The sequence below is a fragment of the Oncorhynchus keta genome, chromosome 35 (assembly GCF_023373465.1).
Source record: "Oncorhynchus keta strain PuntledgeMale-10-30-2019 chromosome 35, Oket_V2, whole genome shotgun sequence".
In the NCBI taxonomy this organism is placed as follows: domain Eukaryota; kingdom Metazoa; phylum Chordata; class Actinopteri; order Salmoniformes; family Salmonidae; genus Oncorhynchus; species Oncorhynchus keta.
In genome coordinates, this window is record NC_068455.1 from 6,681,023 (window position 1) to 6,702,799 (window position 21,777).

General features: G+C 48.0%; 1 protein-coding gene and 1 long non-coding RNA gene across 8 annotated transcripts in view; both read right to left on the bottom strand.

Moving 5' to 3' along the window:
- Positions 1 to 21,777, bottom strand: part of LOC127915780 (son of sevenless homolog 2-like) — a 92,068-nt gene that overhangs the window by 38,246 nt on the left and 32,045 nt on the right. For all 6 annotated transcript variants that reach the window (XM_052496217.1, XM_052496216.1, XM_052496215.1 and 3 more), the window contains exons 6-9: positions 12,136 to 12,279; positions 10,806 to 10,916; positions 5,898 to 5,996; positions 2,750 to 2,877 (exon numbers count right to left, since the gene is read on the bottom strand). In XM_052496217.1, coding sequence (XP_052352177.1) covers positions 2,750 to 2,877; positions 5,898 to 5,996; positions 10,806 to 10,916; positions 12,136 to 12,279 — 482 coding nt within the window. The remainder of the gene's footprint in view (positions 1 to 2,749; positions 2,878 to 5,897; positions 5,997 to 10,805; positions 10,917 to 12,135; positions 12,280 to 21,777) is intronic.
- LOC127915782 (uncharacterized) lies at positions 8,070 to 9,358 on the bottom strand. 2 transcript variants are annotated; one of them, XR_008092138.1, is made up of 3 exons: positions 9,280 to 9,358; positions 8,939 to 9,016; positions 8,070 to 8,296 (listed from the first exon to the last, which is right to left on the bottom strand). It is a non-coding gene; the product is annotated as an uncharacterized LOC127915782 (long non-coding RNA). The 2 variants fall into 2 exon arrangements; XR_008092137.1 differs by having other exon boundaries at positions 9,241 to 9,319.

The window sequence follows — 21,777 nt, forward strand, 5'->3', positions numbered from 1 at the left end:
TAGCGTGCTGGGGTATTGAAAACAGGGTAGCGTGCTGGGGTATTGAAAACAGGGTAGCGTGCTGGGGTATTGAAAACAGGGTAGCGTGCTGGGGTATTGAAAACAGGGTAGCGTGCTGGGTATTGAAAACAGGGTAGCGTGCTGGGGTATTGAAAACAGGGTAGCGTGCTGGGGTATTGAAAACAGGGCAGCGTGCTGGAGTATTGAAAACAGGGCAGCGTGCTGGGGTATTGAAAACAGGGCAGCGTGCTGGAGTATTGAAAACAGGGCAGCGTGCTGGGGTATTGAAAACAGGGTAGCGTGCTGGGGTATTGAAAACAGGGCAGCGTGCTGGGGTATTGAAAACAGGGTAGCGTGCTGGGGTATTGAAAACAGGGTAGCGTGCTGGAGTATTGAAAACAGGGTAGCGTGCTGGAGTATTGAAAACAGGGCAGCGTGCTGGAGCGGGCAGCTGGGAGTATTGAAAACAGGGTAGCGTGCTGGAGTATTGAAAACAGGGCAGCGTGCTGGAGTATTGAAAACAGGGCAGCGTGCTGGAGTATTGAAAACAGGGCAGCGTGCTGGAGTATTGAAAACAGGGTAGCGTGCTGGGGTATTGTAAACAGGGTAGCGTGCTGGGGTATTGTAAACAGGGTAGCGTGCTGGGGTATTGTAAAACAGGGTAGCGTGCTGGGGTATTGAAAACAGGGTAGCGTGCTGGGGTATTGAAAACAGGGTAGCGTGCTGGGGTATTGAAAACAGGGTAGCGTGCTGGGGTATTGTAAACAGGGTAGCGTGCTGGGGTATTGTAAACAGGGTAGCGTGCTGGGGTATTGAAAACAGGGTAGCGTGCTGGGGTATTGAAAACAGGGTAGCGTGCTGGGGTATTGAAACAGGGTAGCGTGCTGGGGTATTGAAAACAGGGTAGCGTGCTGGGGTATTGAGGGCAAAAAACAGGGTAGCGTGCTGGGGTATTGAAAACAGGGTAGCGTGCTGGGGTATTGAAAACAGGGCAGCGTGCTGGGGTATTGAAAACAGGGCAGCGTGCTGGAGTATTGAAAACAGGGTAGCGTGCTGGAGTATTGAAAACAGGGCAGCGTGCTGGAGTATTGAAAACAGGGTAGCGTGCTGGGGTATTGAAAACAGGGTAGCGTGCTGGGGTATTGAAAACAGGGTAGCGTGCTGGGGTATTGTAAACAGGGTAGCGTGCTGGGGTATTGTAAACAGGGTAGCGTGCTGGGGTATTGTAAACAGGGTAGCGTGCTGGGGTATTGAAAACAGGGTAGCGTGCTGGGGTATTGTAAACAGGGTAGCGTGCTGGGGTATTGAAAACAGGGTAGCGTGCTGGGGTATTGAAAACAGGGTAGCGTGCTGGGGTATTGAAAACAGGGTAGCGTGCTGGGATATTGAAAACAGGGCAGCGTGCTGGGGTATTGAAAAAACAGGGTAGCGTGCTGGAGTATTGAAAACAGGGTAGCGTGCTGGGGTATTGAAAACAGGGTAGCGTGCTGGGTATTGAAAACAGGGCAGCGTGCTGGGGTATTGAAAACAGGGCAGCGTGCTGGGGTATTGAAAACAGGGTAGCGTGCTGGGGTATTGAAAACAGGGCAGCGTGCTGGGGTATTGAAAAAAACAGGGCAGCGTGCTGGGGTATTGAAAACAGGGTAGCGTGCTGGGGTATTGTAAACAGGGCAGCGTGCTGGGGTATTGAAAACAGGGTAGCGTGCTGGGGTATTGAAAACAGGGTAGCGTGCTGGGGTATTGAAAACAGGGTAGCGTGCTGGGGTATTGAAAACAGGGCAGCGTGCTGGGGTATTGAAAACAGGGTAGCGTGCTGGGGTATTGAAAACAGGGTAGCGTGCTGGAGTATTGAAAACAGGGTAGCGTGCTGGGGTATTGAAAACAGGGTAGCGTGCTGGAGTATTGAAAACAGGGCAGCGTGCTGGGGTATTGAAAACAGGGTAGCGTGCTGGGGTATTTAAAACAGGGTAGCGTGCTGGGGTATTGAAAACAGGGTAGCGTGCTGGGGTATTGAAAACAGGGTAGCGTGCTGGGGTATTGAAAACAGGGCAGCGTGCTGGGGTATTGAAAACAGGGCAGCGTGCTGGAGTATTGAAAACAGGGTAGCGTGCTGGGGTATTGTAAACAGGGTAGCGTGCTGGGGTATTGAAAACAGGGCAGCGTGCTGGAGTATTGTAAACAGGGTAGCGTGCTGGGGTATTGAAAACAGGGTAGCGTGCTGGGGTATTGAAAACAGGGTAGCGTGCTGGGGTATTGAAAACAGGGTAGCGTGCTGGGGTATTGTAAACAGGGTAGCGTGCTGGGGTATTGTAAACAGGGTAGCGTGCTGGGGTATTGTAAACAGGGTAGCGTACTGGAGTATTGAAAACAGGGTAGCGTGCTGGGGTATTGAAAACAGGGTAGCGTGCTGGAGTATTGAAAACAGGGTAGCGTGCTGGGGTATTGAAAACAGGGTAGCGTGCTGGGGTATTGAAAACAGGGTAGCGTGCTGGAGTATTGAAAACAGGGCAGCGTGCTGGGGTATTGAAAACACCCATCTTTTTAAAATGACTTGTTAAATGTAGTTCTCTGAGCAAATTGTATTCGTATAAAATGTCAAATTGTTTTTTGAATTTTTGTTTTTCCTCAGTATTTGTAAAATACATTTTTTTATATAGTATTATTTGCTCATCGACGGATCCATAAATTCTGAACCCTCACTGCACGTGTATCAGCAGAGTGTTGTCCTGTGAAGACGTATGGTTCATACCCAGGCTTGCGTCGGGGCAGGTGTTTGGTGTAGATGCGTTCCACGCTACACTGGAGGTTGAGCAGAGCGGTGATGGCCTGCTTCAGACCCTCTCTGTCGTCCTGCTCCTCACTGTGCTCCTGCAGCTGCTGCTCGCAGCAGAGACAAGGTGGACAGCATTAGGGCCTTCAGGTTCATTGTTTTAACACAGAAGTAATGCATGTCATTTCCCCATGCAGGCAGGGTAATAAAGTCATTATCTCAGACAGAAGAGTGTCTGTGGATGAATGAAAAGGACAGTTGTCCCCCATAAAGTATGGATAGAAACTAGTGATGTTCACCTGGTGCTGGTCTGCACTACTCCCGGTAGAGCCCACCTGGTGCTGTCTGCACTACTCCCGGTAGAGCCCACCTGGTGCTGTCTGCACTACTCCCGGTAGAGCCCACCTGGTGCTGTCTGCACTACTCCCACCTGGTGCTGTCTGCAGAGCCCACCTGGTGCTGTCTGCACTACTCCCGGTAGAGCCCACCTGGTGCTGGTGCTGTCTGCACTACTCCCGGTAGAGCCCACCTGGTGCTGTCTGCACTACTCCCGGTAGAGCCCACCTGGTGCTGTCTGCACTACTCCCGGTAGAGCCCACCTGGTGCTGTCTGCACTACTCCCGGTAGAGCCCACCTGGTGCTGTCTGCACCTGGTGCTGGTGCTGCACTACTACCGGTAGAGCCCACCTGGTGCTGTCTGCACTACTACCGGTAGAGCCCACCTGGTGCTGTCTGCACTACTCCCGGTAGAGCCCACCTGGTGCTGTCTGCACTACTCCCGGTACCTGGTGCCCACCTGGTGCTGTCTGCACTACTCCCGGTAGAGCCCACCTGGTGCTGTCTGCACTACTACCGGTAGAGCCCACCTGGTGCTGTCTGCACTACTCCCGGTAGAGCCCACCTGGTGCTGTCTGCACTACTCCCGGTAGAGCCCACCTGGTGCTGTCTGCTGCACTACTCCCGGTAGAGCCCACCTGGTGCTGTCTGCACTACTACCGGTAGAGCCCACCTGGTGCTGTCTGCACTACTCCCGGTAGAGCCCACCTGGTGCTGTCTGCACTACTCCCGGTAGAGCCCACCTGGTGCTGTCTGCACTACTCCCGGTAGAGCCCACCTGGTGCTGTCTGCACTACTCCCGGTAGAGCCCACCTGGTGCTGTCTGCACTACTCCCGGTAGAGCCCACCTGGTGCACCTGGTGCTGTCTGCACTACTCCCGGTAGAGCCCACCTGGTGCTGTCTGCACTACTCCCGGTAGAGCCCACCTGGTGCTGTCTGCACTACTCCCGGTAGAGCCCACCTGGTGCTGTCTGCACTACTCCCGGTAGAGCCCACCTGGTGCTGTCTGCACTACTCCCGGTAGAGCCCACCTGGTGCTGTCTGCACTACTCCCGGTAGAGCCCACCTGGTGCTGTCTGCACTACTCCCGGTAGAGCCCACCTGGTGCTGTCTGCACTACTCCCGGTAGAGCCCACCTGGTGCTGTCTGCACTACTCCCGGTAGAGCCCACCTGGTGCTGTCTGCACTACCCACCTGGTGCCCGGTAGAGCCCACCTGGTGCTGTCTGCACTACTCCCGGTAGAGCCCACCTGGTGCTGTCTGCACTACTCCCGGTAGAGCCCACCTGGTGCTGTCTGCACTACTCCCGGTAGAGCCCACCTGGTGCTGTCTGCACTACTCCCGGTAGAGCCCACCTGGTGCTGTCTGCACTACTCCCGGTAGAGCCCACCTGGTGCTGTCTGCACTACTCCCGGTAGAGCCCACCTGGTGCTGTCTGCACTACTCCCGGTAGAGCCCACCTGGTGCTGTCTGCACTACTCCCGGTAGAGCCCACCTGGTGCTGTCTGGTGCTACTCCCGGTAGAGCCCACCTGGTGCTGTCTGCACTACTCCCGGTAGAGCCCACCTGGTGCTGTCTGCACTACTCCCGGTAGAGCCCACCTGGTGCTGTCTGCACTACTCCCGAGCCCACCTGGTGCTGTCTGCACTACTCCCGGAGCCCACCTGGTGCTGTCTGCACTACTCCCGGTAGAGCCCACCTGGTGCTGTCTGCACTACTCCCGGTAGAGCCCACCTGGTGCTGTCTGCACTACTCCCGGTAGAGCCCACCTGGTGCTGTCTGCACTACTCCCGGTAGAGCCCACCTGGTGCTGTCTGCACTACTCCCGGTAGAGCCCACCTGGTGCTGTCTGCACTACTCCCGGTAGAGCCCACCTGGTGCTGTCTGCACTACTCCCGGTAGAGCCCACCTGGTGCTGTCTGCACTACTCCCACCTGGTGCTGTAGAGCCCACCTGGTGCTGTCTGCACTACTCCCGGTAGAGCCCACCTGGTGCTGTCTGCACTACTCCCGGTAGAGCCCACCTGGTGCTGTCTGCACTACTCCCGGTAGAGCCCACCTGGTGCTGTCTGCACTACTCCCGGTAGAGCCCACCTGGTGCTGTCTACACTACTCCCGGTAGAGCCCACCTGGTGCTGTCTGCACTACTCCTGGTAGAGCCCACCTGGTGCTGACTGCACTACTCCTGGTAGAGCCCACCTGGTGCTGTCTACACTACTCCTGGTAGAGCCCACCTGGTGCTGTCTGCACTACTCCTGGTAGAGCCCACCTGGTGCTGACTGCACTACTCCTGGTAGAGCCCACCTGGTGCTGACTGCACTACTCCTGGTAGAGCCCACCTGGTGCCCACCTGGTGCTGCACTACTCCTGGAACACATCTATAGAACTGTGGGGAGGGGCATGACTGAGTGGGGAGGGGCATGTGTGGAGGTGGGAGGGGCATGTGTGGAGGTGGGAGGGGCATGTGTGGAGGTGAGAGGGGCATGTGTGAGGTGGGAGGGGCATGTGTGGAGGGGGGCATGTGTGGAGGTGGGAGGGGCATGTGTGGAGTGGGAGGGGCATGTATGGAGTGGGAGGGGCATGTCTTACACACAAGGGTTGGAAAGGCCTGAAGGCTGAAAGTGAGGCAGGAGAGAAACAGGACAGAGATACAGGTATGGTAGGACAGGGGTTCATCCTTTAGGCAAAGTCTGTAAGACCGTCTCTACTGGATCAGACAGAACGTGTGTGTGTGTGTGTGTGTGTGTGTGTGTGTGTGTGTGTGTGTGTGTGTGTGTGTATAAACACTCACCTGCAGTAGTTCAAAGTAGTGCAAACAGTGGTATACAGGAACCATCATGAGCTGTGGCAGGACGTACTGAACTGCCTCCTTGAAACCTTCAGCTATGGACTGTAGAGACAGACACCATTATATATTACTGTAGAGACAGACACCATTACATACTACTGTAGAGACAGACACCATTACATACTACTGTAGAGACAGACACCATTACATACTACTGTAGAGACAGACACCATTACATACTACTGTAGAGACAGACACCATTACATACTACTGTAGAGACAGACACCATTATATACTACTGTAGAGACAGACACCATTATATACTACTGTAGAGACAGACACCATTATATACTACTGTAGAGACAGACACCATTATATACTACTGTAGAGACAGACACCATTATATACTACTGTAGAGACAGACACCATTATATACTACTGTAGAGACAGACACCATTATATACTACTGTAGAGACAGACACCATTATATACTACTGTAGAGACAGACACCATTATATACTACTGTAGAGACAGACACCATTACATACTACTGTAGAGACAGACACCATTACATACTACTGTAGAGACAGACACCATTACATACTACTGTAGAGACAGACACCACACTACTGTAGAGACAGACACCATTACATATTACTGTAGAGACAGACACCACCATTACATATTACTGTAGAGACAGACACCACCATTACATATTACTGTAGAGACAGACACAAACATTACATATTACTGTAGAGACAGACACCACCATTACATACTACTGTAGAGACAGACACCACCATTACATACTACTGTAGAGACAGACACCACCATTACATACTACTGTAGAGACAGACACCACCATTACATACTACTGTAGAGACAGACACCACCATTACATACTACTGTAGAGACAGACACCACCATTACATATTACTGTAGAGACAGACACCACCATTACATATTACTGTAGAGACAGACACCACCATTACATATTACTGTAGAGACAGACACCACCATTACATATTACTGTAGAGACAGACACCATTATATACTACTGTAGAGACAGACACCATTACATATTACTGTAGAGACAGACACCATTATATACTACTGTAGAGACAGACACCATTACATATTACTGTAGAGACAGACACCATTACATATTACTGTAGAGACAGACACCATTACATATTACTGTAGAGACAGACACCATTACATATTACTGTAGAGACAGACACCATTATATACTACTGTAGAGACAGACACCATTACATATTACTGTAGAGACAGACACCATTATATACTACTGTAGAGACAGACACCATTACATATTACTGTAGAGACAGACACCATTACATATTACTGTAAAAACAGACAACATTACATACTACTGTAGAGACAGACACCAACATTACATATTACTGTAGAGACAGACACCATTAGATATTACTGTAGAGACAGACACCATTATATATTACTGTAGAGACAGACACCAGCATTACATATTACTGTAGAGACAGACAACAACATTACCATACTACTGTAGAGACAGACTATGGAGGGTCTAGTACCTAACTTGTAAGTCGCTCTGGATAAGAGCGTCTGCTAAATGACTTAAATGTAAATGTAAATAATATGTATGGATAGAGAGAGGAGAGGAGAGACAGAGGAGAGAGGAAAATGATGAAGGGATGATCAGGAGTTCAGAGAAGAGGGATGACTGGTGGACTGGACTAAGTAACCTGATGAAGGGATGACTGTGGTGGACTGGACCTGATGATGAAGTAACCTGATGAAGGGATGACTGTGGTGGACTGGGCAGAGTAACCTGATGAAGGGATGACTGGTAGACTGGGCAGAGTAACCTGATGAAGGGATGACTGGTGGACTGGGCAGAGTAACCTGATGAAGGGATGACTGGTGGACTGGGCAGAGTAACCTGATGAAGGGATGACTGTGGTAGACTGGGCAGAGTAACCTGATGAAGGGATGACTGTGGTGGACTGGGCAGAGTAACCTGATGAAGGGATGACTGGTGGACTGGGCAGAGTAACCTGATGAAGGGATGACTGTGGTAGACTGGGCAGAGTAACCTGATGAAGGGATGACTGGTAGACTGGGCAGAGTAACCTGATGAAGGGATGACTGGTGGACTGGGCAGAGTAACCTGATGAAGGGATGACTGTGGTGGACTGGGCAGAGTAACCTGATGAAGGGATGACTGTGGTGGACTGGGCAGAGTAACCTGATGAAGGGATGACTGTGGTGGACTGGGCAGAGTAACCTGATGAAGGGATGACTGTGGTGGACTGGGCAGAGTAACCTGATGAAGGGATGACTGGTGGACTGGACTGAGTAACCTGATGAAGGGATGACTGTGGTGGACTGGGCAGAGTAACCTGATGAAGGGATGACTGGTGGACTGGGCAGAGTAACCTGATGAAGGGATGACTGTGGTGGACTGGGCAGAGTAACCTGATGAAGGGATGACTGTGGTGGACTGGGCAGAGTAACCTGATGAAGGGATGACTGTGGTGGACTGGGCAGAGTAACCTGATGAAGGGATGACTGTGGTGGACTGGGCAGAGTAACCTGATGAAGGGATGACTGTGGTGGACTGGGCAGAGTAACCTGATGAAGGGATGACTGTGGTAGACTGGGCAGAGTAACCTGATGAAGGGATGACTGTGGTAGACTGGGCAGAGTAACCTGATGAAGGGATGACTGGTGGACTGGGCAGAGTAACCTGATGAAGGGATGACTGTGTGGACTGGGCAGAGTAACCTGATGAAGGGATGACTGGTGGACTGGACTGGGCAGTAACCTGATGAAGGGATGACTGTGGTGGACTGGGCAGAGTAACCCAATGAAGGGATGACTGGTGGACTGGGCAGAGTAACCTGATGAAGGGATGACTGTGGTGGACTGGGCAAGGATGACTGTGGTGGACTGGGCAGAGTAACCTGATGAAGGGATGACTGTGGTGGACTGGGCAGAGTAACCTGATGAAGGGATGACTGTGGTAGACTGGGCAGAGTAACCTGATGAAGGGATGACTGTGGTGGACTGGGCAGAGTAACCTGATGAAGGGATGACTGTGGTAGACTGGGCAGAGTAACCTGATGAAGGGATGACTGGTAGACTGGGCAGAGTAACCCAATGAAGGGATGACTGGTGGACTGGGCAGAGTAACCTGATGAAGGGATGACTGGTGGACTGGGCAGAGTAACCTGATGAAGGGATGACTGGTGGACTGGGCAGAGTAACCTGATGAAGGGATGACTGTGGTGGACTGGGCAGAGTAACCCGATGAAGGGATGACTGGTGGACTGGGCAGAGTAACCTGATGAAGGGATGACTGTGGTGGACTGGGCAGAGTAACCTGATGAAGGGATGACTGTGGTGGACTGGGCAGAGTAACCTGATGAAGGGATGACTGTGGTGGACTGGGCAGAGTAACCTGATGAAGGGATGACTGTGGTGGACTGGGCAGAGTAACCTGATGAAGGGATGACTGTGGTAGACTGGGCAGAGTAACCTGATGAAGGGATGACTGTGGTAGACTGGGCAGAGTAACCTGATGAAGGGATGACTGGTGGACTGGGCAGAGTAACCTGATGAAGGGATGACTGGTAGACTGGGCAGAGTAACCTGATGAAGGGATGACTGGGGAGACTGGGCACTGGGCAGTAACCTGATGAAGGGATGACTGTGTGGACTGGGCAGAGTAACCCGAGGGATCAACATTGTCATAGCATCCAGCTCCCCTGATGAAGGGATGACTCCCGCCCAGAGAAGCAGGCCAGACAGAGGCTCTGAGGCCAGACAGCCCAGAGAAGCAGGCCAGACATGAAGGATGACTGAGGCTCTGAGGCCAGACAGCCCAGAGAAGCAGGCCAGACAGAGGCTCTGAGGCCAGACAGCCCAGAGAAGCAGGCCAGACAGAGGCTAACAACAAAGGACCAGAATCAAGAAGGACGTTTCCATCAGAACATAGAGCATCACAGGACCACAAAGAGGCTCACTCTTCATCAACTATATTTAAAAACCTGATGGCAAGAGTTTTCCCAGTGACCTCACCTGGAAACACTACCAGCCTTACGTGTTATATAGGCCTGATTTATGACTGCCTGTCTCAACGCTCTCAGATGGAATACAACATCAAACACTGTCTTGAATAGGTGCCGGGGAGGCATTAACCTGATTTTTAGTATAATAATTGACTGCTGTTCCTGAGGGGAGGAATGTCCAGGTAACAACACAACAGATCAATGTGGATAACTAACTAAACTACAGGAAGGAAGCATGTTCTTCACAGACATTTTTAGGGAATTTAGCATCAGCTAGAATATCTCCTGTTACGGACACGGAACATGGGCAAGTAACCTGATGATGACTGTAGTGGACTGGGGCAAACAATCAGAAAGGAGTAAGCCCGAGAACCTGATGAAGGGATGACTGTTGGACGGACACTGAACATCCAATCAGAAAGGAGTAAGCCCGAGAACCTCGTTACGGACACTGAACATCCAATCAGAAAGGAGTAAGCCCGAGAACCTCATTACGGACACGGAACAACCAATCAGAAAAGGGTAAGCCCGAGAACCTCGTTACGGACACGGAACATCCAATCAGAAAGGAGTAAGCCCGAGAACCTCGTTACGAACACTGAACAACCAATCAGAGAAGGGTAAGCCAGATAACCTTGTGTGCATTAACCATGCAACATGTTGGAAACCTCCATGTTAACTTCCAGTTGAGAGTTTAAGACACCAACGCAGTGTATATCTCTGAAATAATCTCTTTGTGTCAATGCCAGGTTGCATGTTTACCTAGAGGTACTATTGTGGGCCTGGCCATCCGGTAAGGGATGACTGCGTGTGCGTGTGTGTGTGTGTGTGTGTGTACCTGGAAGTATAGTCCTACAGTAGGCCGGGCCATCAGGCTGCTGAAGTGCTCGTGGAACTGTCTGGACAGGATGTCCTGAGACAGGGTCTCATACGGATCAAACGCCTGCTCCTGGAGTTGAAAGAAGAGATCTGGGAGTAGGCTAGAAGTGTCCCTGAATGTGTGTGGAATGTACAACTAGGTATTGTAGGTACCTATGACAGGCAGAACAACACCCGTTAACTGGAAATATATTCCCAATATAACACTCTGGTACCTTATTGATGAACTAGAGTCCCAATATAACACTCTGGTAACTTATTGATGAACTAGAGTCCCAATATAACACTCTGGTACAGTATTGATGAACTAGAGTCCCAATATAACACTCTGGTAACTTATTGATGAACTAGAGTCCCAATATAACACTCTGGTACAGTATTGATGAACTAGAGTCCCAATATAACACGCTGGTACAGTATTGATGAACTAGATTCCCAATATAACAATCTGGTACCTTATTCATGAACTAGATTCCCCATATAACACTCTGGTACAGTATTGATGAACTAGAGTCCCAATATAACACTCTGGTACAGTATTGATGAACTAGAGTCCCAATATAACACTCTGGTACAGTATTGATGAACTAGAGTCCCAATATAACACTCTGGTACAGTATTGATGAACTAGAGTCCCAATATAACACTCTGGTACAGTATTGATGAACTAGAGTCCCAATATAACCCTCTGGTACAGTATAGATGAACTAGAGTCCCAATATAACACTCTGGTACCTTATTGATGAACTAGATTCTCAATATAACCCTCTGGTACAGTATTGATGAACTAGATTCCCAATATAACACTCTGGTACCTTATTGATGAACTAGAGTCCCAATATAACACTCTGGTACAGTATTGATGAACTAGATTCCCAATATAACACTCTGGTACCTTATTGATGAACTAGAGTCCCAATATAACACTCTGGTACAGTATTGATGAACTAGATTCCCAATATAACACTCTGGTACCTTATTGATGAACTAGAGTCCCAATATAACACTCTGGTACAGTATTGATGAACTAGATTCCCAATATAACACTCTGGTACCTTATAGATGAACTAGAGTCCCAATATAACACTCTGGTACCTTATTGATGAACTAGATTCCCAATATAACACTCTGGTACCTTATTGATGAACTAGAGTCCCAATATAACACTCTGGTACAGTATTGATGAACTAGATTCCCAATATAACACTCTGGTACCTTATTGATGAACTAGATTCCCCATATAACACTCTGGTACCTTATTGATGAACTAGCTGTGTATGATGTCCTACCTCTGCCAGGTCCTCGAAGCAGCTGCCCACCAGAGGATGAGGGCTAGTGTCAGCGGTCATCTCCACTGCGTCCTCTATCAGCCCCAGAAGTTTGACCGTCAGCTCATGAATGTCCGAAATGTTGCTGAAGATAACCTCAACATCCTGCAGGGAGCCAGAGAGGAACATGATGTTAGTTTAATATGGAAATACACGACCCCATAAAACGGTACACCGCACAGTCCTTAAGAGATGATAAGGCATTAGATAGTGGATATCATCCTTCACATACGGAGGTTGTTGTCTCATTATTTGACCCATCCCACTTCCTGAACATCTCAAAGCCATATTTGACCCATTCCACTTCCTGGACATCTCAAAGCCATATTTGACCCATCCCTTCCTGGACATTCCTGGACATCTCAAAGCCATATTTGACCCATCCCACTTCCTGGACATCTCAAAGCCATATTTGACCCATTCCACTTCCTGGACATCTCAAAGCCATATTTGACCCATCCCACTTGGACATCTCAAAGCATCCCACTTCCTGGACATCTCAAAGCCATATTTGACCCATCCCACTTCCTGGACATCTCAAAGCCATATTTGACCCATCCCACTTCCTGGACATCTCAAAGCCATATTTGACCCATCCCACTTCCTGGACATCTCAAAGCCATATTTGACCCATCCTCACCTGGAAACATCTACAGCCTTACGTGTTGATAGGCCTGATTTATCCTGCCTGTCTCAACTGGACCTCATCCCATCTTCCTGGACATCTCAAAGCCATATTTGACCCATCCCACTTCCTGGGACATCTCAAAGCCATATTTGACCCATCCCACTTCCTGGACATCTCAAAGCCATATTTGACCCATCCCACTTCCTGGACATCCCACTTCCTGGACATCTCAAAGCCATATTTGACCCATCCCACTTCCTGGAACATCTCAAAGCCATATTTGACCCATCCCACTTCCTGACATCTCAAAGCCATATTTGACCCATCCCACTTCCTGGACATCTCAAAGCCATATTTGACCCATCCCACTTCCTGGACATCTCAAAGCCATATTTGACCCATCCCACTTCCTGGACATCTCAAAGCCATATTTGACCCATCCCACTTCCTGGACATCTCAAAGCCATATTTGACCCATCCCACTTCCTGAACATCTCCTGGAAGGACCCATCCCACTTCCTGGACATCTCAAAGGTATTGTAGGGTTTGACCCATCCCACTTCCTGGAAAAAGCCATATTTGACCCCCATTCCTGAACATCTCAAAGCCATATTTGAATCCCATTCCTGGACATCTCAAGCCATATTTGACCCATCCCACTTCCTGGACATCTCAAAGCCATATTTGACCCATCCCACTTCCTGACATCAAAGCCATATTTGACCTATTCCACTTCCTGGACATCTCAACTAGCCATATTCCTTATTGATGAACTAAACATCTCAACAGTATTGATGAACTATCCATATTTGACCCATCCCACTTCCTGAACATCTCAAAGCCATATTTGACCCATCCCACTTCCTGGACATCTCAAAGCCATATTTGACCCATCCCACTTCCTGGACATCTCAAAGCCATATTTGACCCATCCCACTTCCTGGACATCTCAAAGCCATATTTGACCCATCCCACTTCCTGGCCACATCCCACTTCCTGGACATCTCAAAGCCATATTTGACCCATCCCACTTCCTGGACATCTCAAAGCCATATTTGACCCATCCCACTTCCTGGACATCTCAAAGCCATATTTGACCCATCCCACTCCTGGACATCTCAAAGCCATATTTGACCCATCCCACTTCCTGGACATCTCAAAGCCATATTTGACCCATCCCACTTCCTGGACATCTCAAATTTGCCATACTTTGACATCTCAAAGCCATGATTTGACCCATCCCACTTCCTGGACATCTCAAAGCCATATTTGACCCATCCCACTTCCTGGACATCTCAAAGCCATCTCAAAGCCATTTTGACCCATCCCACTTCCTGACATCTCAAAGCCATATTTGACCCATCCCACTTCCTGGACATCTCAAAGCCATATTTGACCCATCCCACTTCCTGGACATCTCAAAGCCATATTTGACCCATCCCACTTCCTGGACATCTCAAAGCCATATTTGACCCATCCCACTTCCTGGACATCTCAAAGCCATATTTGACCCATCCCACTTCCTGGACATCTCAAAGCCATATTTGACCCATCCCACTTCCTGGACATCTCAAAGCCATATTTGACCCATCCCACTTCCTGGACATCTCAAAGCCATATTTGACCCATCCCACTTCCTGGACATCTCAAAGCCATATTTGACCCATCCCACTTCCTGGACATCTCAAAGCCATATTTGACCCATCCCACTTCCTGGACATCTCAAAGCCATATTTGACCCATCCCACTTCCTGGACATCTCAAAGCCATATTTGACCCATCCCACTTCCTGGACATCTCAAAGCCATATTTGACCCATTCCACTTCCTGGACATCTCAAAGCCATATTTGACCCATTCCACTTCCTGGACATCTCAAAGCCATCCCATCAACATCTCAAAGCCATATTTGACCCATTCCACTTCCTGGACATCTCAAAGCCATATTTGACCCATTCCACTTCCTGGACATCTCAAAGCCATATTTGACCCATCCCACTTCCTGGACATCTCAAAGCCATATTTGACCCATCCCACTTCCTGGACATCTCAAAGCCATATTTGACATCTTCCTGGACATCTCAAAGCCATATTTGACCCATCCCACTTCCTGGACATCTCAAAGCCATATTTGACCCATCCCACTTCCTGGACATCTCAAAGCCATATTTGACCCATTCCACTTCCTGGACATCTCAAAGCCATATTTGCCATATTTGACCCATCCCATCTTCCTGGACATCTCAAAGCCATATTTGACCCATCCCACTTCCTGGACATCTCAAAGCCATATTTGACCCATCCCACTTCCTGGACATCTCAAAGCCATATTTGACCCATCCCACTTCCTGGACATCTCAAAAAGCCATATTTGACCCATCCACCCATCTTCCTGGACATCTCAAAGCCATATTTGACCCATCCCACTTCCTGGACATCTCAAAGCCATATTTGACCCATTCCACTTCCTGGACATCTCAAAGCCATATTTGACCCATCCCACTTCCTGGACATCTCAAAGCCATATTTGACCCATTCCACTTCCTGGACATCTCAAAGCCATATTTGACCCATCCCACTTCCTGGACATCTCAAAGCCATATTTGACCCATTACACTTCCTGGACATCTCAAAGCCATATTTGACCCATTCCACTTCCTGGACATCTCAAAGCCATATTTGACCCATTACACTTCCTGGACATCTCAAAGCCATTTTCCAGGATATTTTTGCAGTCAGCTCTAAATGTATTTTGTCAGGAGCAACAGATGTGGCTATCTGTTAGTAGTTAATTATGTATATAGTCGTGCTCACTCAAACGATACACTGTCTGTCCCAAATAGGCAAAGCCACAGCAGACCATTAAATAAAACAAAACTCTCCACTCAGCACAGTTTTTCTTCAGCCAAGTGAAATGCAATCCAGTGTTTTAACAAAAAAAAAGGGGATTTTCTGTGTTTAAACCGGTGATTTGAACCTCAGTGTTTACGATTGTTTCTTTTTTTTGGCAGCAGGACAATAATCTTTACTTCTCTGAAAAGTCTCAGAACAGAACAGTCTTCTAGGATACAATAGTGAATGTTCAGCCTGTTTGTGAAGCACAGGAAGGTTATGAAGGTGCACAGGAAGGTTATGAAGGTGCACAGGAAGGTTATGAAGTCAACCCAAGCATTTCACATCACAGCAGCATTGCAGCTCCTGATTAGCCAGTTATCTGATTACGGTAGTTTAGCGGTAACGGTCTGACACAGGGGTTGGGTGAAAATGGCTTTGGTATACGGTCAAAATGTTTGTAAACTTGCCTGACTGTATGTAAACAGGCCTCTGTCCTAATACATCCACGACTTAGTGTTCTCTCGACCTGTGTGTACCTACGTTGTAAACTTTCGTTCGTAGGCTAGGTTGTAGCAATCTCATGATGGGTATAGGGACAATTAGAGTATCATGTCGTATCCTAAACAGAGGTCGACCGATTAAATCGGCATGGCCGATTAATTAGGGCCGATTTCAAGTGCTCAAAACAAAATCGTGAATCTGCCTTTTTGGACGCCGATTATGGCCGATGACATTGCGATATACGAGGAGACTGTGTGGCAGGCTGACCACCTGTTACTGCAGGCTGACCACCTGTTACAAGAGTGCAGCGTCAAAAGGACCTTGTGGCAGCAAGGAGCCAAGGTAAGTTGCCAGCTAGCATTAAACATATCTTATAAAAAAGAATCAATCTTCACATAATCACTAGTTAACTACACATGGTTGATGACATTACTTGGTTAACTAGCTTGTCCTGCGTTGCATATAATCAATGCGGTGCCTGTTAATTTATCATCGAATCACAGCCTACTTCAACTTCGCCAAAAAGGGTGATTTAACAAAAGCAGTTTGGGCCTCCTGGCTCGTTATGAGATGTGTTTCTTCTTAACAAAGACCTTAATTAATTTGCCAGAATTGTACATAATTATGACATAACATTGAAGGTTGTGCAATGTAACAGGAATATTTAGACTTAGGGATGCCACCCGTTAAGATAAAATACAGAACGGTTCCATATTTCACTGAAAGAATAAACGTTTTGTTTTGGATAATATAGTTTCCGGATTTGACCATATTAATGACCTAAGGCTCGTATTTCTGTGTGTTTATTATATTATAATTAAGTCTATGATTTGATAGAGCGCGGTGGTAGGCAGCAGCAGGATCATAAGCATTCATTCAAACAGCACTTTACTGCGTTTGCCAGAAGCTCTCAGCAATGCTAGAAGCACAGCGCTTTTTATGACTTCAAGCCTATCAACTCCCGATATTAGGCTGGCAATACTAAAGTACCTATTAGAACATCCAATAGTCAAAGGTATAATGAAATACAAATGGTATAGAGAGAAATAGTCGCCGCGTCATAATTCCTATAATAACTACAACCTAAAACATCTTAACTGGGAAATTGACGAACTGGGAATATTGAACCGTTAGCTTTTTTACATGGCACATATTGCACTTTTACTTTCTTCTCCAACACTTTGTTTTTGCATTATATTTAAACCAAATTGAACACGGTTCATTTTTTATTTGAGACTAAATAGATTTTATGTATCATATTAAGTTAAAATAAAAGTGTTCATTGTTCATTCAGGATTGTTGTAATTGTCATTATTACACACACACACACACACACACACACACACACACACACACACACACACACAAATTGTTTTTATTCGGTATCAGCTTTTTTTTTTGGTCTTCCAATAAATTGGTATCAGGCGTTGAAAAAACATTATCAGTCGACCTCTAACCCTAAACCCGTCGACCTCTAACCGTCGACCTCTAACCCTAAAACCGTCGACCTCTAACCCTAAAACCGTCGACCTCTAACCCTAAACCCGTCGACCTCTAACCCTAAACCCGTCGACCTCTAACCCTAAACCCGTCGACCTCTAACCCTAAACCCGTCGACCTCTAACCCTAAACCCGTCGACCTCTAACCCTAAACCCGTCGACCTCTAACCGTCGACCTCTAACCCTAAAACCGTCGACCTCTAACCCTAAAACCGTCGACCTCTAACCCTAAAACCGTCGACCTCTAACCCTAAAACCGTCGACCTCTAACCCTAAAACCGTCGACCTCTAACCCTAAAACCGTCGACCTCTAACCCTAAAACCGTCGACCTCTAACCCTAAACCCGTCGACCTCTAACCCTAAACCCGTCGACCTCTAACCCTAAACCCGTCGACCTCTAACCCTAAACCCGTCGACCTCTAACCCTAAACCCGTCGACCTCTAACCCTAAACCCGTCGACCTCTAACCCTAAACCCGTCACTGTTACATTGAACTGGTTGAATGGAATATGAATGGACAGTCATCCAATATGATGTAATAGAAATAAGGCCATATAGGTCATATTTGAGATTCTTCAAATAGCCACCCTTTGCACACTCTTGGCATTCTCTCAACCAGCTTGACCTGGAATGCTTTTCCAACAGTCTTGAAGGAGTTCCCACATAATGTTGAGCACTTGTCGGCTGCTTTTCCTTCACTCTGCGGTCCAACTCATCCCAAACCATCTTAAATTAGGTTGAGGTCAGGTGATTGTGGAGGCCAGGTAATCCGATGCAGCACTCCATCCCTCTCCTTGGTCAAATAGCCCTTTCATTAATTAATTAATTAATTAAATTATTGAACCTTTATTTAACTAGGCAAGTAAGTTAAGAACAAATTATTATTTACAATGATGGCTTACCACGGCCAAACCCTAATCCGGACGATGCTGGGCCAATTGTGTGCCACCCTATGGGAAACTCCCAATCTCAGCTGGTTGTGATACAGCCTGGAATCGAACCAGGGTCTGTAATGATGCCTCTAGCACTGAGATGCAGTGCTTTAGACCGCTGTGCCACTCGGGAACCCCTTACACAGCCTGGCGGTGTGTTTTACGTCCAACCCCACCTTGTCACAACACAATGGATTGGCTCAAACGCATTAAGAAGGAAAGAAATTCACATCTGTTAATTGAAATGCATTCCAGGTGACTACTCCTCCCAGAGCGCTAAGAACCTTGGCGTGATCCTGGACAACACCCTGACGTTCTCAACTAACATCAAGGCGGTGTCCCGTTCCTGTAGGTTCATGCTCTACAACATCCGCAGAGGCTGGCACGACCCTGCCTCACAGGAAGCGGCGCAGGTCCTAATCCAGGCACTTGTCATCTCCCTAAAACATCTTGATTACTGCAACTCGCTGTTGGCTGGGCTCCCTGCCTGTGCCATTAAACCCCTACAACTCATCCAGAACGCCGCAGCCCGTCTGGTGTTCAACCTTCCCAAGTTCTCTCACGTCACCCCGCTCCTCCGCTCTCTCCACTGGCTTCCAGTTGAAGCTCGCATCCGCTACAAGACCATGGTGCTCGCCTGTTACGGAGCTGTGAGGGGAACGGCACCTCAGTACCTCCAGGCTCTGATCAGGCCCTACACCCAAACAAGGGCACTGCGTTCATCCACCTCTGGCCTGCTCGCCTCCCTACCACTGAGGAAGTACAGTTCCCGCTCAGCCCAGTCAAAACTGTTCGCTGCTCTGGCCCCCAATGGTGGAACAAACTCCCTCACGACGCCAGGACAGCGGAGTCAATCACCACCTTCCGGAGACACCTGAAACCCCACCTCTTCAAGGAATACCTAGGATAGGGTAAGTAAGGGTAGGTAATCCTTCTCCCCCCCAACAAGATTTAGATGCAAGTGGCTGTTCCACTGGTTGTCATAAGGTGTATGCACCAATTTGTAAGTCGCTCTGGATAAGAGCGTCTGCTAAATGACTTAAATGTAAATGTAAATGTACCTCATGAAGCTGGTTGGGAGAATGCCAAGAGCATGCAAAGCAGTCAAGGCAAAGGGTGGCTTCTTTGAAGAATCAAACATCTTAAATATATTTAGATTTGCTTAACACTTTTTGGTTACTACCTGATTCCATATGTGTTATTTCATAGTGTTGATGTCTTCACTATTATTCTACAAATGTAGAAAATAGTCAAAATAAAGAAAAACCCTTGAATGAGTAGATGTGTCCAAACTTTTGACTGGTACAGTATACGACTCGTATACGACAACGTTTGAATTTTCAACTAAGACTATTCTAACATATGACTCAGCTGACTGTTCGAATATACAGTTGGAGGTTGTTTACATTCACCTTAGCCAAATACATTTAAACTGTATTATAATCATTGATTATGCTTATGAGGTATTAATAGAAGAGGGGTTATAAGACCCTCCTCCTTACTTTTTATAGGGTCCTTAGACTACAGATTAACAACATATATATTCATTATATTCGGTTTATCATTGTTCCACAGTACTTTTCTAGTCTCTCTGCTTCTTATGAAGAAACTGTCTGAGACTGTGAAGACAGAACTCTGCAGGGAGTCTAAGAGACAAGAGATTAGTCAGACGTTCCACTATATATCAACATGGACATTTACTGCTAAGCTTTTAGATAGCTATATAAACAAGAGTTTAAAAGTGTGGAGTAGGCATGGTTTTGGTCTCAGGAATAGAAGATAATGACGTAGGCAGTGGCATCACTAGGGCCGGCCTTTGGGTTTAATACATTTTGATTATTTTTATCTTACCTTTATTTAACCAGGCAAGTCAGTTAAGAACACATTCTTATTTTCAATGACGGCCTGGGAACAGTGGGTTAACTGCCTGTTCAGGGGCAGAACAAGAGATTTGTACCTTGTCAGCTCGGGGTTTGAACTCGCAACCTTCCGGTTACTAGTCCAACGCTCTAACCGCTAGGCTACGCTGCCGCCCAATAAAACGACTTGAGACCTCTTCTTTGATGCAGAACTTACTGGGAAACATGCGTTCATTGTTCCTGTTATCAACTTCTGTCTGCAACTGCATTAATAAAAGGTTTTGAATGATTTAATTAGAGATATTGTCATAATGCTATATTTCATCAATGAGCCAATGATTGACAAGGAACAAGGAAACAAACAAGGTGTTTTATAAGATGTTTATAACCCAGCTACCATTTCCACCCGAGGCGTCTATGCGCCGTTTCCACCCGAGGCGTCTATGCGCCGTTTCCACCCGAGGCGTCTATGCGCCGTTTCCACCCGAGGCGTCTATGCGCCGTTTCCACCCGAGGCGTCTATGCGCCGTTTCCGAGGCGTCTATACGCCGTTTCCACCCGAGGCGTCTATACGCCGTTTCCACCCGAGGCGTCTATACGCCGTTTCCACCCGAGGCGTCTATACGCCGTTTCCACCCGAGGCGTCTATACGCCGTTTCCACCCGAGGTGTCTATACGCCGTTTCCACCCGAGGTGTCTATACACTGTTTCCACCCGAGGTGTCTATTATCTGTTGCACTGTTTCCACCCGAGGTGTCTATGCGCCGTTTCCACCCGAGGTGTCTATGCGCCGTTTCCACCCGAGTGTCTATACGCCGTTTCCACCCGAGTGTCTATACGCCGTTCCACCCGAGGTGTCTATTATCTGTTACACTGTTTCCACCCGAGGTGTCTATTATCTGTTACACTGTTTCCACCGAGGTGTCTATTATCTGTTACACTGTTTCCACCCGAGGTGTCTATGCGCCGTTTCCACCCGAGGTGTCTATGCGCCGTTTCCACCCGAGGTGTCTATGCGCCCGTTTCCACCCGAGGTGTCTATACGCCGTTTCCACCCGAGGTGTCTATACGCCGTTTCCACCCGAGGTGTCTATTATCTGTTACACTGTTTCCACCCGAGGTGTCTATTATCTGTTACACTGTTTCCACCCGAGGTGTCTATTATCTGTTACACTGTTTCCACCCGAGGTGTCTATTATCTGTTACACTGTTTCCACCCGAGGTGTCTATTATCTGTTACACTGTTTCCACCCGAGGTGTCTATTATCTGTTACACTGTTTCCACCTGAGGTGTCTATTATCTGTTACACTGTTTCCACCTGAGGTGTCTATTATCTGTTACACTGTT